Here is a 19,090-nt window from a genome sequence, read left to right as displayed (position 1 = left end):
GTGTGTGTGTGTGCATGTGTGTGTGTGTGTGTGTGTGTGTGTGTGTTACATTTGTCTTAATGGCAACAACCAAACATGGCCAAACATTTCCCATCAGACATTAGGAATGTTTCTTCTGAACAATAAACTGATTTTTAAACTGATAATAAAAAGTTTATACCACTGTGTGTGTAGTCCGTGTTCTAAATCCAGGATGCCCCGGAGCCAAAATGCCCTTTCAAGTTCTGCCTGCAGGTTAAGAAATAGCAACAGTTTTTGTTGTTTTTGTTTTGTTTTTTTGTTTTTGTTTTTGTTTTCTTTAGGGATCGAGGGGCTGGGGTTTTATGGAGGGGGTGGGGGCCAGCTAGAGCTGAGACAGCTCATGGGGGTATCTCTGCCTTGTGACTTGCCCCCTCTGGATACTTTTAGGTTTCTTTCCAGTTCCTTTGAAGTGCATGGGAGAAGGTCTTAGAAAGGTAAAGTGTCCAGGAAAAGTTTGTCAATTATTGCTGGCGGTGGTACCAAGTCTTCTAGTTTCAGGTAGAAAATGCGCTGTAGCCCCTGTGTGCAAAGAGTACGAAGTTCTGGGAGCTTCCCCAACAGTTTGGACAAATAGTTGGGGCGGTTCAACCCCCCATTATTGAAAGTCACATGGTCTTTGAGACAATTTACAATCTTGTTTTGCAGTTCTTCCACTCTCTTGGGTTCCTTGAGCCCGTGTCTCTCTGCAGAAAACACAATCAGAAACAAAAGAGGAACACACAAAGCAGTTAGCTAGCTGGCAGGACGATGGATGCTCAGGGGCAAGGGAAAATCGCGATAGACCCCTCTGGGCAGTTTCAGAGAAGTGCCCTGCACCTGAGGTACTGACCTGTGACCATAGCCAGGGCAGCAATGCAGGAGAAGGCAGAAATGTCGATGTTCATATTCTGCAAGTTGGAGGAGAATTCAACAATGGAATCAATCCATTCCCCAAAGCCACGAACACATTGCAACCTGTGCAAGACCACCCCATTGCAAAAGATGAGTTTACCCTCCACTGGGTTGGACCTGCAATTAATACCAAAGAGAGAGAGGGGAGAAAAAAGAGAGAGAGAAAAGCTAAACAACTAATTACTTGAAGAGCAATAAATGAGGGATTTAAGAGGCACCTAATTACGGAAGAGTTAATAAAATGTAGACCAGTAGACCTTGAAAGGGTTTAATTTCATAACAATCAAGAACGCCCCCTATCCCACTTCCATTCCATTCACCCAAGGCTTCTGGGCTCATTCCTTCCCTTCTTCTTTTGTCTACTGTCTTTTCCTTCTTCTCTCCCTCTTTCATTTTCCTATTCTGTATTTTTCTCATCCACCCCCCTCCCTTTCATTCCCCTGTCTCTTTCTTTCCCTTCTTCACTCCTCTCTTCCTCCTTTCCCAGCCTCCCCGGATTGCCTCCTCCGTTACCTGTACGCTAATCGCAGCACAAACAGTTCTAAGAAAGCAGACTCGAAAAGCAGGTCTTGGTCGGCTTTGGGCAGGTCAGCGAAGCCCGGGATCTTCTCGGCCCAGCCCCTGATGATCTCCATGGAGCCAGTCAGGAGATCATAGAACTGCTGGATATGCTGGGTGTCATCTCCACTCATCTGATAGTCAGGGTTCGCCTGGAACTGGAATTTCATTTTAAAAAGCACTTAATGAGGTTCTCTAAAATATATAACCCGTGAAATTGCTAACCCCGCTTCTAGTAGGGGAGCCAGGTTTTTATAACAATTAAACCTCTCTCTGACCAGTAAGGAAATTAGATGTTCCGGGGCAATTAATTCAATTAGGGATGGTGCTATGAGGTCGCTGCTTTAAATATGTAAATTACCATTTCCATACAGACTAAATACAGTGCCATCCAGCCCTGGGAAACGTTCACTCTTATCTCCACAAAACAATTGACACGTTAGTATTCATGCCAGTCCCAGAGTGGGTCTCGAGCAGAGACGCCCTTTGCAAATCTTAATAAAATTGCAGTGGCTTCTTGGTTTGCCCGACATACTTCCTCCAATTAAAGCCCACACATTTCTCACAGCTGGGGTAAAAAAGGAATCTGACCACTTGATTTCCCACCCCGCTGCCATTCCTTCTACCTCTCTCTTTCCCTTCCCCGACCCCCAAGCAGGCATCCCCCACCCTGACAGTGCCACAGGGGACAAGGATTAAAGCGTCTCTGTGGAAAATTGGGGATCAAAACCAAGTGGGGCGGGAGGAGCATTTTGTACAGCCTGTGGTTTGGGCATTAGAGGCATGAGTGTGTGAGCATGTGTGTGCGTGCGATGGCAGTAAGAAGGAGGGCTCCCAGAGATGTGATCACTGTGGCCTGTGCTCTCCTCCTTCCTCTGTCCTCCGGTCTACACTCCCAGCAACATGGTTTGTTTGTGGCTCTGTGTGCTGCCGGCTCTGCCCACGGCTGTAAAGCCACAGCCTTGCTGGAGGCTGGGGGCTAGTGATGGGTGTGGGAAGGGGTCCTGCCCGTCTGTCGGTTTGTCCACATGCTACCCCCGCCAGCTTCTTACCCTGGAATAGTCCAGGCTGGTCATAGCCGGGTTGGAGTCGACATGGGCCCTGACGAGGGCACTGATCAGACTCACCGGGGGCGAGGGGGGAGAGGGCTCCTGTGGGCTCTTCGGTTTCGAGGGCAAGCGACCTCTCCGGCCTTTTAAACTGTCCGTGCGAACCACTGCAAAGGAACAAACGGGTTAGCGTCGCTCCCCCTAGCGGGACCCAGCTGCCGCCTCGGCCCCTCCCGGGGGAAGGCCGCAGCCCCGGGGCCGGGCTGCCGGGCCGGGCCGCGCAGGGTCCCACTGCTTGTAAAGCCTTTACTGACGAGAAACATCAAAAATGTGGGGTGGTTTTATGTGTTCTTCCAAATGGGTCGTTGGGTTGAAGGCGAGAAGGGCCTGGCTGCTTTCTGCAGGGCGGGATGGGCAAGCAGGCAGCTGCTGGGTCGTGGAGGCCAGACTCTGATGGGGGTGGGGGGTGGGGGGACCCGGAGACCTCCCCCCCCCCCCCCGCCGCTCTGGGAAGTGGAAAACGGGACTGGGGTGGGCGCAGCACTTTCCCGTGGGCGCAGACCGGGGAGTGGGCTGCTAGTCCCGACCTACCTTCTTTGACCATCCCAACAGCCAGGCACTTCTGAAATCGGCAGTACTGACAGCGATTCCGGCGCCGCTTGTCCACTGGGCAGTTTTTATTTGCTAAACACACGTATTTTGCGTTTTTTTGTACCGTGCGCTGCAAAAGGAGACAATACAGACCGATTTTTTTTTTTTTTTTTTTTGAAAATCCAGCAACCCAGGGGATCCAGGAAGAATTTCTCAACGGCTGGGATCTACACTCCCTCCCCACAAACAAACACGTATACACCACTCCTTTTTTATTTTTATTTTTTTTTTCCTTTTCTTTTTCTTTCTCTTTCTTTTCGTGTTCCTACCCCAGGGCATTTAACAGGAGAAAATTGATAGCGTTAACATTTGAGCTAACCTCGCCGCTCCTCGCTGTGTTTTATATGCCAAGAGAAGGAGAAGGAGACGCTCAGTAAATACAAATCCGTGGGCATTCATATTATTTACATTCCTTGGAGACCTTCTCTATTTAAAATGATAAGATTATTCAATCAGGATGGCGAAATAAAGAGATCACTTAATTTGACCATAGGGAATTCTGTTCCACTTGGTTAGCTCAGACACGGTTCTCTGTCCTAACCAATTTCAATCTGAACAGAGAAGACAGCTCCTAGCACATGCAAATGACCCTCGTCTAACTCTGGCTCCAGCAACTTCGGGCTGGGGCCTGCCGGGTCTTCTGCGTGCAGAGGATGCGACCCCAGGTCTCCCGGCCTTCTACTTCCCTTTCTCAGGCACCCAGAAGCCTCCGCCACAGTCTGTGGACCTCTGTAGGGTCGCCTCGGCGGACCCGGGAGTTGGGCCAACTAGGTGGGACTGGGTTGCCTGCACCCAGGTGCAGCGCGCACTCGGAGGCTCCCGGCACTAGGGGGCCCCTACCTGCCTCCTCCGCCCGGTCCTCGCTCACCTTGAAGAAACCTTTGCAGCCCTCACAGGTGCGCACGCCATAGTGTTGGCAGGCCGCGTTGTCGCCGCACACGGCGCACAGCCCCTCGTTGGAGGGAGAGCCCCGCGACGGCGGCGAGGGCACTTGCGTGTCCAGCAGCTGTGACGCGTGGCCGATCTGCAGGCCTGGGAAGCCCATGGACGCGGGCTTTCGGATGGGGTTGGGCACAGCGAAGGTCTGCCCGTCCACCACGTGGTGGCTGCCCGCCTGCTCTGGGTTCATGGGGACGTGCAGGGGCCCGTCGAAGCGCATCTGGCAGCTAGACACGGGGGTGCCGGGGGGCGACTGCTTAAATGAGAAGAGGGAGAGGCGGGAGACGGGCGTTTTCCTCTGCTCGATCATGTGCGTGGTGGCCACGTAGTTCTGATGGAAGTTGTGGAGGGAGCCTGGGTCATCCCACATGGGGCTGTGCTGCACTTGAAAGCCCGGGGTGGTGGGCGTCGGGGGCGAGGAGGGCTTGTAGTAAACCGACCCGGAGTGCGGCATCATCTCCTCGGACTGAGGGGGCAGGTGGCTGTGTTGCTGGTAGTTGTGCATCTGAATGTCTTCTACCTTAATGGAGGACTGCTGTCCGGACAGGGGCATTTGGTACAAGCAAGGTGGCTTGACGTCGTAGCCTGTGCTGTAGTTGTCCATAAAGGTACTGAAGCTGGGGAGAGAAGTGGTGGCAGTGATTTCAGTGTTGGTGAGGTCCATGCTAAACTTGACAAACTCTGGAGTTAAGAAATCGGAGCTGTATTCTCCCGAAGAGTGGTAACTGTAGCTCTGAGAAGCGGGGCTGGCTCCTTGAGGCGAGGACCCATACTGCGCCTGAACACAAGGCATGGCTGGAAATGAAACAGGGTAATATACACTCAGCCTGGTCAACTGAACACTTTTCCCGGGGCTCGGGTATACCTGGAGCTACACCGGCAGCTCGTGGTGGTCAGAGAGCACGTAGGGACGCGAAAGGAAGGGCGGAGAGTGCGAATGCTGCTAAGCAAAACAGTGCAGGGCATGGAAAGGCTGGTCCAAGGGAGACCCAGAGCTAGAAAGCTATTGAGGGTCTCCATTCCCGGATATCTCAACCGCCTCCCCCCTCACCCCCTCACCCGGCCAGTCCCGCTCAAATGAGCCTTTCCTCTGAAGCTCGGGTTCAGCAGGCTCATTCTAGAAATGAGGGTGAGTTGCACAATGAGAATGTTGTTCCCCAAGATGATGGGCCAGGAAAACCTTAAGTGACAGAGTTTGCTGAGGAAGATCGTATCGCCCTGTTTCTTGATGGTCAGGGAACTCGGAGGAGGGAAAGAAAAAAAACAAAGTTGCACTAACCTTCAGCCGAATTACAGGCGTTTTCGAGGAAATTAAAGGTGGACAGTGTCGTAATTCAGTGAAGGACAAGGTTTCCAAGATTTTTAGAAAAGCAATGGGGAGTCCAGCCTGTCGGATCTCCTCCCTGAAACACAGACACAAGAAGCTTCAGGGTGACTTTCCCGACAGATTCATCTGGGCATCAGTAGAGTCACCAGGCAAGTCCTTCTATACCTTCCTTGGTTGTTTCATTGGAAATTAATGTGTAGCCTTTACCAAACTTAGGAGTTAAGATGAATGTGTAAAAGAGACGGCTGTAAACAACAGGAAATGCCAACCCAAAGCACTGCGTAAGTCCTTGCAGAGAGAGGGTTCTGAAGGAGAAAAGGTACTTCATGTACTTATTTAATACTTATGATGTAATAAATTAGGCCCTTTGCTAAGATGCAGGGGGGTAGAGATGGAGGTGGGAGGGTAGTGTCATTTCCATTTTTGTTTAATTCAGACTCAAATAAGAAGAAACTAGAGTTTAATAAAATGCAGCACTGGAAACTTCTATCAAGTGTTTTCTGTAACCCCTGTGGTTACAGAATGCTAGCAAGGCCTGGGCAGCCCTGAAGGCGATCTGAATGGAAGCGTCTGGATTTTGACACAACACTGGGGTTGAGGATACAGGTGAATTGGCATTCACTTTCCCCAGGAAATTTGTCTTTCAACATCTTTAGTGGCCAAGGGGTGGGAGGCAGAGACCCTACTTTTCCAGGAGCATCTTAGGTCAACTGCAGAGGGAGGGAAACACTGCTTATCTGGTGTTGGCACCGAGGTTAGAAGCATTTCCCAACATAGGAAGCCAAACACCTTCCCTATACAGCCTTCCACAATCTGCCTACTTGCCGGAACAAGGCATTCTTGTGTCCCAGTAATTTTCAGATGTTGCCACTTGGAAGGCATTCTAGAGCACAGTCCTATTACTAATGAAAAAGAAAGCCAAATATATCCATTCCTTCTGTTCTCCTTCCCCCACCCCCATAATCTTGCTTCATGGGGAGGAAGGTTAATCAGAAAAAGTAGAAAGGAAAGCGGCCCATGATAGCCACAGCCCTTAAGAGATATGCCTGTGCTGGATATTAACCTCCTGGTAACTTCGCAGTTTCATAACTGTACTCTTTACTCTCTATCTCTCTGTCTCTCTGTCTCTTTCTCTGACGCACTCACAAACACAAGCACGGCATGTGTCAAAACCAGAAATTTCAAGCAACTTAGTAATAGGACACTGTACCAACAGCAACACCACCCCTTATTCAATAATACCCAGGAAACCCTGGCAATCCGGCCAGCCTCGGAGACGCAGTTCCCAAGCAACAAATAAACTGAAGAACTTTCTCCCTGTCCCTTTGTGGGCAGTGTCCCAGACCCTCGTATATACAGGACCTGGAGTCTCCCTGCCCAATGGTAACAATCAATTCTGCTCTAAGAGCAAACTTTGGGCACATTTCCCCGGGCAAGTCCACAGCTCCCCCAAACTATGCAGGTCTCTCTTCCACGTCCACCAATGAGGAGCCTGGAAGCCTGCTGGGAGCCAACTCCCCCCTAGTGCCAAAGCTGGAGTTCGGGCAAATGACCGCTGTGACTGCGCGCACCTATTCCCCAACCTCCCGCCCCGCTCGCGCTCCGAACCTCTGGCGCCCACTTCCAGAAAACCTGTCCCACACATGTGGAAAGAAGAGACGTGCAAAAGAAGAGAGAAGGATAAGGGAACTCGAGCTGCACGGGCTGCGTCTACTCACTTAGGAGTTCTCCGCGTATTTCTTCATTCATTCAACTCGGCCGAAGTGTAGTTCCCTCTGGGAGTCCGGGTGGCAGGGTCGGGGAGGGGTGGGCGAGAGGGGCGAAGGTAGCCTGGTGGCCGAGAGCGGGGAGGGCGCAGGAGAAGGCGGCCGCCTGGGCAGGCGAGCGGGACCGCGGAGCCTAGCGCGAGCCGCCGGGCGGACTGGCCCTGGCCGCCAATGTGCCTTTGTTTATGTGGCTCGCGCTGCCGCTGCCAACATGCACCTAAAGTCTCCGCGCGTCAGCGCGCGTCAGCGGCCCGCCGCCCAATCGCCGCGCCGCCGCGCTCCCCGGACTCCTGGCCGGCTCTCGCTTTGGTATATTTCCGACCTGACGTCACGAGTAGGGCCGATTTTAAGGTGGGAACCGTTCTGGGTTCACCTTGGTCGCCAGCCTGGGTTTTTTTTTTTTTTTTTCTTTTCTCTCTCTCTTTCTTTCTTTCTTTTTTTTTTTTCCGAAAGAGGTGTGACCTCTCCACTCAGGTCCGCGCATCCCGCAGCACCGCGACATCTCACCTCACCTTCCCCCCCACCTCCCAAACCCCCAGGCCACCGCTGCAGCCCGGCGGCTCACTTGTGGGGGAGGGTGCAACAAAAGCCCGGGCGGCAGGGAACGCTGGCGAGGGTCAGGTAGCCAGCACCTGGACTAGCAAGGGGTGGGGTGTATCTGGCAGTGTCCTAACCTCACGCACTCACAACTGTCACCTTCATTAGCGGAAGCGCGTACAGACGTCCCACGACCCGAGACGGTCAAAGGGCTCAGGCAGTTAGGGTGGGATTTCCCTAGTCCGATGCATATCCTTTTTCTCCTTTTTCCTGTCCATGGCCTCCTCCTTTGGCGTTGGCATTCTCTGTCTCTGTCTCCCCTCCCCTCCCCTCCTACACACACACACACACACACACACACACACACACACACACACACAGTCCAAGGTGGAAGGTACTGGGTAGGGCCTGTTCTCTGTGTTCCCTTCTTTCCTTGCAGTGCCCACGTGCAAGGGAGGATGTGGTGCGTGGAAAGGGGAAGAGAGGGGAGCAGGTAGACAGCATCCCAGCCCTTCAGGGATCCCCAAAGTCAGAATGAGGCGTCGCCCACTTTCCTTTCGCAGACAATGCAGCCGAGCAGCGGGCAACAGGTGCGCCTGCGGCGGACAGGGGCTCTAACCTCACCTTTAGCTAACTCTAATACTTTCGACACTCCTGGGTGCCCACCAACTTGTACCCCAGTAGGAGTTGTAGAGACACAAATCAACCCTTCTCTCAAGCACAAGGGCTCTCGAAACCTCATTCTGAGAGCCAAAAGGGAAAGGCAAAACATTGGGAGAGGGAGGGGTATCTCCGCGAGCGTAAAGTTGTGCGTCTAGCCCTCCCAGGAGAGGGACTCGGAGCACCGTGGCAGCTCGCCGCACCCCCGCGGCTGCCCGAGTCCCCGCCGACTCCACTTTGCAAGCCAATCCGCCCGCCAGGCTGAGGGCGCAAGGCGCTTTCTAGCAAAGGAAACGCCACCTCTCCCGGGATCGAGCCCCCTTCCCTGTTCCTCGGGCCCGAGCAGGGCGGGCCTCTGCGGGCTTCTCCCAAGGGGCTGGACGAGGCTGGGACGTGGGGAGGGAGGCTTCCGAGGTATCCCCCTCTCTGCCCGCGAAGAGTTCCAACCAGCCCCTCCTCCCTCGGCAGGGCTCGCTTCCAGGCTGCAGGAGCCCCCTGGCAACTTTCCCCCGACCCCCATCCTGGCGTTCCCTGGATGGGCCAAAAGCGCCGCGGAACCAGGCGCGTTCCGGAGCCGCTCAGCTCTAATCTGCACCCTAGCCTTTGCCCGCTCCCCAGCGGCTGGAGAGGTCTAGCCATCAGGTGTCCTGCGGCTGCCCCGGGAAGCCTCGGGCTCCTCTGCGCCGCAGCCTCGGCAAAACCTGCGTGGCCACCTTAAGTTTCCCCCAGATGTTTCGACTGCCGCTGCCGCCGCCGCCGCCGCCGCCGCCGCTCAGCGGTGCCCCAGCGGGTCGGAGCACAAATAAAACCAGGAAGTGTGTGTGAGTGAGTGAGTGTGTGTGTGTGTGTGTGTGTGCGCGCGCGCGTGTGTGTGTGTGTGTGTGTGTGTGTATGTGGGGGGGGGCTGTTGTGGTGAGTGAGGATGTGTGAGTAGGGGGAAGAGGGGAGGAGGGCGAAGAATAGCCTATTAGCATGAGCTCGGTAGCGTCAGCGCCCCGTGGGCAGGAGCGATTCCACGCGAACGAAAGGGAAAAAGTGAGAGTTTGGAGAGCCGGGGAGAAGGAAAGGGGTGGGGGTGGCGGTGACGCAGGGGCGCAGGCATTGACGCACCCGCGGGGCTGGGCCCAAAATAGCAGCGGCTCTAGCTCGGTGGCGCCCTCCCGGGTTCCCTTCCCCTTCCGCGAGGGAGCAGGGCGCTGCCAGGAGGAGCTTTTCCTTGATCCCAGCGGTGGGCCAGGCTCCCGGCAGCTATTTTCAGGCAGTCGGAAACTCAAACGCGGCCACGCCGGGGTGGCGGTTATTATTTTTTAATATATTCCTAGGAAAGCGGGGGCCAGGAGAACTTTAAGGTTGTAACCAGCACCCTCCATACACAAACACGCACATCTGAGTAGGTACATTCCCTCCACAAGTTCCTCCTCCCTTATGGCCATTTTTAAAAACACTAGGCTTTAGCCTGGGTTGAGCCTGGGGACAACTTGAGAATTCTCTCCCAGAGAGTGGAAAAGTGTTCTGCAGTTCTTAAAGTGAGCTCTGAGGTAGACACACAGTGCAGTGTGATGCGTTATTCTACAGCAGCAACCTGTCGAGTCTGGCTTAACAGAGCCCTTGCCCAAGTCTTAATGCACCCAAGATCAAGAGGCAGTTTTCCACAGCAGCTAATTATAATTATTAGTAACCGGAGATGGAAGGATTCAATATCACAATGAAAAAGAGACAAAAGGTGGACATTTGCCCTTGCACCCTACAACTTGTTTAAGAGTTCTCCCTCTTCTTCAAATTCCTATTTTAGTTCCCGGCAAGCGTTACTTCTTAGGAAGGCACCCTGGATGCAAGACTGATAAACTCATTTGAACCAATTACTGGATAAGCTACTTCTTGGGCTAGCATTTTTGGTAGGGCTTCGGATGTGCTCGGGGTGGAAAGGATGTAACACAAACATCAGAAAGAGTAAAAAAGGACCACGCTCAAAGCTCCTGACTCCTGTGTCCCCACCAGATTTTGACGGAACGAAGTCTCAGTAGAACCGCCAACGTCTGTAATTGACTGATCCTGTCAGTAGGGGGCCTGACTCCACAAGGATCAGGAAGATTTCACTCACTCACTCACTCACTCACTCACTCACTCACTCACTCACCAGCTAGCTATTTACTACTTAGGCCAAACCCTAGGAGAGAAAGCTGCAGGCCCAAATATTCGGTACTGTGCTGGAATTTATAAATAGCTACAAATCTTTTATTCTTGTCTGTTTTTCTTAAAAGGGGAAACAGTTGAACACATGGAATTAGGTTCACAATAGATACTCTTTTTTTCCTCCTGCCCATGTTTAACTCACTGTTAAGTCACAGGGGGGGGGGAAATCAAAATAGTAATAAAATCTCTCATTTTATCACCAAGTAGCGCAAATTGGCATATAGTTTGGAAAAATGAAAGCATGTTTTAAAATCCTATGATTACATGTTTAAATAAATTATAGTTTAGAAGAGGATTCCTGTGGGTGTATTTGCTAGTACATAAGAGAATGCTTTTGTGCACAGAGGTTTAATTACACATATAATGGAATCAAAATGTAGAATTGAACAACCTTTTAGAAAATGTTAAAATGATGCTTTAGGCTAAAAGAAACTGAAATTTTGCACTTATATATGACTGCAACCCTTCATAATTTTTTAACATAGATTCTTGAATATAAACTATTTTATAACTCAACTAAAATGACAATACTAGTTTTTTTTTCAGGGCCAGGATTCTGATACAACTTTAAATTACTGCGATGTATAAATGTGTAAAATTAGCCCCAATGAAGGTCTGTTTTCTTTAATGAGTTAAATAGGAGTGAAAATTGGTCTTATACATAAGTAGCTCCTTCTTTTGGAAACAACTAAATGACAAAATTGCCAATTCTATCAATCTCTACAGTTAAATGATGTCAGAAAATCATTTAGGGAAGTCATGTTACTATATTATCTTTTAGGATATTAACCAATATTAAGCAGAATATATTGACACATGTATAGAAAGATATTCTTATAAAAAATAATATAAATAATACATACACTCACATCTAAACCAAAGTATTTTATTTTATGCATGGCTAGACAGATTATACTTAATAAAATTGAGCTTTTCGTATAATTTAGAAAGCAAACATAGATGTAATCCCATAGGATTTTCCATCTTAATGCATGGGAAAGGGGTCCTTAGGGAATCTTTTCACTATTCTCCCAAAATGAACTCAGAGTAGCCCTTACGATTCAGATATAGTGAAGAGACATCACTGTTATACTGTAGGAGTTGAGGCATGTTTAAGATATTTCGTAATAAAATTACTTAATGGAAACAATCTTAGACATTAAAATGAGATATATATTTTAAGTTATATTTTGACAAATTTATATTCATGGCATTTGTTGCCATTCAGCAAGACATTTTACATTAGTGATAGAAGAGAGAAATTTTCACTTTGGAAAACAAACTGTTATGGAACTACAAAATAATTTTTTTAATATTGAAGGGTTTTTTTGCTTTTTTCCTTTTGCCTTTTCATTTGCATTAATAGGATATTAATCGGTCAATCATTTATTCTCTTCCTATAGGATGCTTACACAAGAAGTCAATTGCTTACCTGATATTCACATTTTGGGTAGTTATGGCGTTTTACTCAGTTTTATTCAGCCCAATTTTTTTTTTTTTTTTTTTACCAACATCACTCACTGAATGCAAAATTATTTCTTACTTCAATACAGAACTCCATTCTAGAAATGTGTAAAGATGTGCAGGAGAAAACAGCACTCTTTTTTTTCTAGAAGCATCTACTTGCAAATTAAAATTATAAAACTGAACATATGGTAAAGCCTCATGCCACTCAAAAAGTATTTTGCATAATAAAAATTCTTCATCTTTTCTCTAATGCTTGACTCTCAGTAACCATCTCCTAAACAATTGCTTTTAAACTAATCACTCAGTATTTTCTTTCTGTATGTGTGGTAAAGTACACAGAACATTAAATTTACTATCTTAGCCGTGTTCAAGTGAACTGTTCAGTGATGGTAAATACATTCACATTGTTGTGTACGCATCACCACTATCCCTCTCTACAATGCTTCATCTTATAAAGACGAAACTGTATACCCATGAAATAGTAACTAGCGCTTCACCCGTACTCCCAGCCTATGGAAACCACCAGTATTTTCCATGGAAGAATTCTTTTTGGTTAAGCAAGGAAGGGTAACTTTAGTTTTGGATTTCATTGCTAATTTCAGTAAACATGGATGGGAGGGTCAGTCATTAAATTGTACCAAGTCCTAGAAGACATCTTAAAGATTCTAGGAATAAGTAGCTACATGCTAAGAAAATATCAAGGGCACTTGAAATTCTAAAAGTAGCTAATAACATTAGTAACTATCACAGTATTATATAGCATACTAAGTAGATAAAATACATACACTTTGTGACAGTTTCTGTGCTTATATCACAGCTGGCTAGTTTCGGTCTACCTTTAATGACAAAATAACCACTTTTGATTCTTTTCTTTTTCCTCAGACTACCTGGTGGATAGGAACCTCTTGATTTAATAAAAAAAATGAACATCCTGCACTGATATATTACGACAAAGACATATATGCCCTTTTCCTCATCATAATTCTGCAATTATCAAGCCTACAATTTTAACACTACAAAAGTAACTTATAGCAAGGACCCTTATAGTGATAAGTAATAAATCTAATTACCATATCCTTTGAATAGATGTAATATAAATTTCATTGCTCACTTAAAAGTTCTAAAGTTAACAGCATAAACTTGAAGTTGAGTAATTAAGTAATCCTTATATAGACACTTATTAAAGTATTTATACATATTATCTTAAATCTACATCTATCATTTTGCCAATTAAAATTAGGACTTTAATTGCAATTAAGTAATTTAATTGCCAATTGAACAGCAAAATTGCTAAGTGACTAATTTTAATGCCTATTTTAATTACCAATCATGACTGGGGAGGGAGCTAATCAAGTTACATCAAGCAGTACCAGAGTAATGATGTGAAGAAAAAAAAAAAAAAGTAGAACAAACATTCAAGGCTACATGCTTTAAAAAAAGAAACATAAATTAAATAAATGCAAACACAATCTTATAAATGTATAAAAATACTGTATTTCAATATCTGAATACAGAACATGAAAGAGAACAAGATTAATTAAAGAAGCCCCTGTCAATCTTCAGTCAAAGTAAGGAAAACCAAGTCAAATTTTTATGTGGTATTTACATGGCACTCACACTAACCCAGATAAAAACAAAGCTGCATATAGCTGAGAATAAAAGACTGTTTCCTGCCTGGCTGGTTAAATATTTACAGATTGACAGTTTTTAAAGAATTCTTTTAAAATGAAATGCTATAAAAGAGAGAAACAAGTTTCCAATGCAGCAATGTAGATTTTAAATTTGAAAAGCAAACAGGGCCAGTGCAGTGGGACCAGCATACTCTTTCCTCATGGCTCTCCTCCCCACCCCCACTCACTTGAATGCAGAGTTCTATTAGAGGCCTAATGCCAATCCATAACTTGTCCCATGTTCCTATGAGAAACACATACATCTGCCCTATCTGCCCTATTTTAAAATACATTCGTGAGTAAAAAATAAGAAGGCAGCTAGGATTACATCACAATTAAAATTAGAGCATGGGGAATATACCCTCTCCTAAGGGTATCTCTTCATTTTCAATTAAAATAAACAGGCCAGCTCAAGATAAAAGCTGTAAACCAGCAGGCAACCAGAAACAGTGGTGAAAATCTTCTTGGCCAATACAAACACATTTTCAAAAGTTTTCTTTTCCAAACGAATTCTCAGATTAGCAATATGGAAGGGCAATATTGAATGAGGGAGGTGAAGTTGAGAGCTCAAAAAATAGAAAGTGATTCCCTGGTAGACAATAACAATGCTAGGACTTCCCAGCCACAGGGACCGCCTTGGCTGCCAGCCACCTCATTTAGAGTAACAATGGACATCCATCAAATCTTCATTTAAAATAAAAGTCATGATGCAAGGTCCACATCTTGTTTTTACTACTGGATGTGTCTACCAAAAATATACATCGTTTAGGTCTACAAAAGGGCCCCAAATCATTCATGAACTATCTGTAATGTTGTAACTTGAGAAAACGCAAATCGTGCTGCTTAGGATTTTATTTACTAATGGACTTGAATTCTGAAATGAAGCACAGCAGGCCTGGCTTTTGAAGGAGGAGCACGTTAATAATCATGGAGCCTAACAAAAGGCTGCATATCTGCTCATGACAATAACAGCTTTATAAGACCGAGTTCTGTGTGACTGATTAAAGGACACACTCACTGCCTATTCACAAGTCACGGAGATGGAGTCATTATTGACAAGCTCACTTCTGATCAGGGTTAAAACTCATTGAGTGCTGGTGCTGCAGAGAGAAAACCTTAGCCATTAAAAGATTACCAAAAACAGCCCCCAGAAATGGTCGCCATAACTCAGATATAGATCTTAATGTGTTCTGTAGAAGATTTTTCTGCTATATAAATAGACAAAAGGTCTTAGATTATTTGGTATTGCCAAGATTATCGCACTAACCCAAGCACCAGGTAACACGTCATCACCTACGACAAAAGGAGAAAAAAAAAAAAAAAAGGAAAAATACTGTCTTGTAATTTCAAAATGATACTGAAAGGACATGATGTATAGACAAACTTTCAGAATGTTAACTTTCAGACCCGGACATGACTGAAAATATATACTTGTTCAGATTGCTTAGGTCTGTCTTGTGTATTTTGTTAGTCTGTGAGGTCACATGAATTCACGTGGTGTACATATTGTTGGAAGGGAAATCTTCCAAAAGATATAGTATGACCATAGATTTCAGATATCCCTTAATGGGTAAAGGTTAAAAAAAAAAATGTTTTCATAAGTTGTTTACTTTTTTGTTTTAGCCTTCTTTCTTGTTTTCCATGTTGCCTCCCTGCATTAGTGGAAGAAAAAGGAGGGGTACACTAAGAGACAACCATGTTTATAACCTGAAATTAGAGGCAATCAACCATTTTATTAGTCACCAGGATACTTAAAATAAGACCTGTGAAATATTACAGAAATATTCCACTAGGATCTAAACAGTGACCTCAGTATGCTGTGACTGACATGGTGGGGGGAAAAAAAACAAACGACCAGCATCGCCACATAGATGATCCAAGTTAAAGTACACACATAGTGTGTATGTGGGAGGTTGGGGGGGCGGGGGTGTGTTTGTGTATAGAAATTGTTTGGCCGGGGAGTTCTTCCTTACATTTCTTATATTTCATATTTCTGATGACTGTTTTCTGTAAGTTACTTCCCAAAGTTTAAGAATAACTGAAGTTTATTAAAAAAAAAAAAACAAAACAACAGAATTTCAAATGGTTAATAGGCTTAGGAGTTATATTGAAACAACTCAGAGAACACATATTTTTCGTAGGAGTTCTTTAATTTTCTGGATTCCAAAAAGTATGGTGTTCCTAAACATTACAAACTCTTAAGTAACTAGCTCTGGAAATTCATATTTTCCATTTCTCCATACTCTCATCAATTAGTATTTAGTTGGCTGACTGGAAATTTCTGAGACAACGGTTTTGCCAAACTTTATAAACTTTGTTTTGTTCGGGAGTGGGGGCGGGGGGGGGGAGGAGGAAGGCAATACAGAAACCAGCTTTTACAGCCAGAATGATTTGACAGGGCCCCTCAAGCCACAAATAGATGCTACAGAATTTGAAACGCAGCTCTGTAGCTCAATTTATACCACAGAAAACTGTGAGATGCTATCTCCCTGTTGTTATAACGTATCAGGTCAAGGGATATAAATTGCACCAGGTAATTCATTTTGCCGTTCGGAGAGTCATTAAGATCCTCCCAGAATATATGTGATTGATATCCCTGGAGGTGAAAGGCTAAAGGAACCATATGGCAACATGTTGCATTCCGTATGCTATCTGCCCATCCGTGCTTAAGCTGCCATTAGCAACATCTGTACCTTACGGAAATCCAGCTGCGCCGACGACGGCTGACGGAATTGTACTTGGGGGGGAAATCTAGCTTAGCGCCATTAACTTGAGACTTAGAGTCTATCTACCAGGACGGATGGAAGCTTTCACAATTACACGAGACGACACAAATGCTTTATTAAAGTTTAATTTTGAACTCCCAATTAGCGAAACTGCATTACAAATCGATTGCAATTTCCTAGAAGGCACGGCAAGTTCTCTGCCGGCCTGCCACGTGCGAGAGGCTCCAGAGCAAGCTTTCCCAGCTCGCGGCAGCGGAGAGGGGACGGTTCAGAGCCGGTCTCCGCGTCCCAGGAAGTCCCTAAAATCCCCGCCAGCCCCTCCTTCCGCAGGGTGGGGGCGTACCCGGCCAGAACCGGCGGGGAGGGGCGGGGGGAGTCCTCTATTATCTTGGTCTCTCGGGAGGAGCCTCATCTAGTCAGTCACGCAGAAGTTTCTCTTTCGCTCTTGGCGTGACACCCCAGATCGGCTTCGGGCGCGCGGGCCAGCGGGGCGGAGGAGCCGGGAGGCCGGAGTCCCGGCAGGGCTGCCCGGCACTCGCCCCCACCCCGCTCCCCTCCCCCCAACCCAAACAAAGCCCCGCTCCAGGTCCAGGATACGTTACCTGCCCGGCGCTCCCGGCCCCTCGGTCACCGCATCCCCCGCAGGCGCGCCTTGTGCGGGTCCCGCTCCCCGGGACGCACAAAGTGGCCGCCCCCGGCCGGCTAAATCCCCCTCTCTCGTCATGTTGGGGGTGGGGGGAAGAGGGGAAGACGGGGAAAGTGGAAGCGGGGAGGCTGGGCCCAGGGGAACTTACTGGTAAAAAGAAAAGAAAAGAAAACGAAAAAAAAAAAGGTAGAAGCTGCTGGTGAGGGGGGCTTGGGGGGCCCGGGGCCCGGCCAGGGGCAGAAGAGGCCGGTTACCTCTCGGGGAAGTCGAGGGCGGGAGGGAGGGGGGGGGGGGTCAGGGAGCGGCCGCCCGCCCCCCTCCCCCGACCCCCAGCGGCGGCGGCAGCTGCACACACAGAAGCCCATTGTCACCGGCGCCGGGCGCGCAGCCCCGCGGACTCGGCCCCGCGGCTAAGCGCGTCAGCGGCCCCGTCAGCCGGGCCGGGCTCCGTGACGCGCGCGCAGCCAGCTCTATAAATAACCCGCCGCCGGGCGGCTCGGGCGGCTTTCCAGTGACGCTGGGGCAAGGCGCGGGAGGAGGAGGGCGAGAGGAAACAATAAAGCCGCCCGCCCGCCTCCCCGGCCTCCCTCCGCCCTCCCCCGGCCGCCCTGGGCCCTTCCCGCCGCGCTCGGCTTTCCCCGCCCCGGCCCGCCCCGTTCGGAGCGCCGCTCGCGGGTGGGAAGGGCCGAGCCGAGCCCAACCCACGAGTTTAGCGAAGGGGTCGCTGTGTTACTTACTCGCAGCTCGAGTTCTGCCTCGGGAGGCTTTCTCCACTCTCCGACACCCGTCCTAGTACAGGTAGGGTGTGTTGGTGGCGGCAGATCCTCAGTTCAAAACCAAACAAAAACCTTCCAGCTTCCGTGTCCTGATGTAGCGTATTTCAAAGTATGTGCGTGCGTTCGCATCTCCTAGAGTTCCGCCCACGTCCCTCTCTATATCTGGATCAAATCCTTCCTTCCTTCAGACTCCACCAGCATTGTTTATCTAGGTGGGTTTTTGTGGACCCAGGGCCATGTTACTGTTTGCTTTTGGGAAGTTGGACGAAGGGTGCCCAGTAGAAGCAGCGTGGTCCTGGCTTTCAAGACTCATGCTCTCAGGCTCAGCATTTTTGCATACCTTTTTGGCTTTGAACGTAGCGCAGGCCATTTGAATTTTCCAAAAGCCTGCAGTCTTTCAACGTGCTGGGCTTTCATCAAAGCTGCCACTTAAAGGGGGCTTTATGGGTAATTTTGGGGGGGGGGGGAGGAGGAACCTCCTGTTCAAGTTTCCATACGTAGGCCAGTCTGTCCCACTCCTTAACACTCCTCGTGCCCATTAAGGTGTTCATATACAACTGGAGGTAGTCTATTTTCTTGTAACCATCGACTAAAGGAGTAGTCAGACGATAATTTCTCCTCCTGAGCAAAATGTCTCAGATATATGAACTCCACGAATTTTCTGGGATGCCGATAGGTAATTTGCAGATGGAAACAAAAGTTTTTAAGTGGCCTGGCATGGATACAGTGAGTTAAAAGGCCTGAGGAAATAATTGTTGATTCACAATCAAGACACAATGGGGTGGTGAAATGTTCGCTGGGCTGGGAGTTTGAAGACTAGGAAATTTGGGTTTTAATTAGGTAGGTCTTCATTGTGATTCTCTGTGCCACCTTGCAGAAATGACAGCCTTTCCGGCTGCCTGGGTGCCTCAGTCGGTTGAGGTCATTTTGGCTCAGGTCATGATCTCGCAGTTGACCGGTTCGAGCCAAGCGTTGGGCTCTGTGCTGACAGCTCGGAGCCTGGAGCCTGCTTCCGACTCTGTGTCTCCCTCTCTCTCGCTGCCCCTCCCTGCTCGTGCTCTATCTCTCTCTGTCTCAAAAATAAATAAACTGTAAAATAGAAAAAAAAAAGAAAAGAAATTACAGCCTCTCTGCCTCAGTTTCCTTATCTTCAAAATGGAGAAAGGCTGGTTTCTAAGACCCTTTCAGTGCTAACATTCTAGGATGCTAAAGG

General features: G+C 48.1%; 1 protein-coding gene across 6 annotated transcripts; it reads right to left on the bottom strand.

The window, feature by feature from the left end:
- Positions 1-251: 251 nt before the first annotated feature.
- On the bottom strand, positions 252-17,623 carry NR4A2 (nuclear receptor subfamily 4 group A member 2). 6 transcript variants are annotated; one of them, XM_058715232.1, is made up of 9 exons: positions 7,155-7,598; positions 5,389-5,512; positions 4,039-4,904; positions 3,111-3,240; positions 2,523-2,686; positions 1,426-1,628; positions 1,013-1,029; positions 851-908; positions 475-704 (listed from the first exon to the last, which is right to left on the bottom strand). In XM_058715232.1, exons 3-9 carry the CDS (start codon positions 4,900-4,902, stop codon positions 617-619), a joined length of 1,524 nt encoding a protein of 507 aa, XP_058571215.1. In that variant the 5' UTR covers positions 4,903-4,904; positions 5,389-5,512; positions 7,155-7,598; the 3' UTR covers positions 475-616. The 6 variants fall into 6 exon arrangements, 5 of the variants coding, with proteins under 5 accessions (XP_058571212.1, XP_058571214.1, XP_058571213.1 ...); XM_058715229.1 differs by lacking the exon at positions 7,155-7,598 and adding an exon at positions 17,058-17,623 and having other exon boundaries at positions 252-704; positions 851-1,029; XM_058715231.1 differs by having other exon boundaries at positions 252-704; positions 851-1,029; positions 4,039-4,726; positions 7,155-7,599.
- Between the last annotated feature and the right edge of the window lie 1,467 nt (positions 17,624-19,090).

This window comes from Neofelis nebulosa, chromosome 2 (genome assembly GCF_028018385.1).
Source record: "Neofelis nebulosa isolate mNeoNeb1 chromosome 2, mNeoNeb1.pri, whole genome shotgun sequence".
In the NCBI taxonomy this organism is placed as follows: Eukaryota; Metazoa; Chordata; class Mammalia; order Carnivora; family Felidae; genus Neofelis; species Neofelis nebulosa.
Note: the sequence above shows the minus strand (reverse complement) of the source record. Positions and strands in the feature narration are given on the sequence as shown.

Coding starts and splice junctions, on each gene's coding strand:
- NR4A2 (XM_058715229.1), bottom strand. CDS start 4,902: ATGCCTTGTGTTCAGGCGCAGTATGGGTCCTCGCCTCAAGGAGCCAGC. Junction 3,241..4,038: donor GCTGCAAAGGTTTCTTCAAG/GTGAGCGAGGAC, acceptor CTCCTTTTGCAG/CGCACGGTACAAAAAAACGC. Junction 1,629..2,522: donor CCAGCCTGGACTATTCCAGG/GTAAGAAGCTGG, acceptor ATGAAATTCCAG/TTCCAGGCGAACCCTGACTA.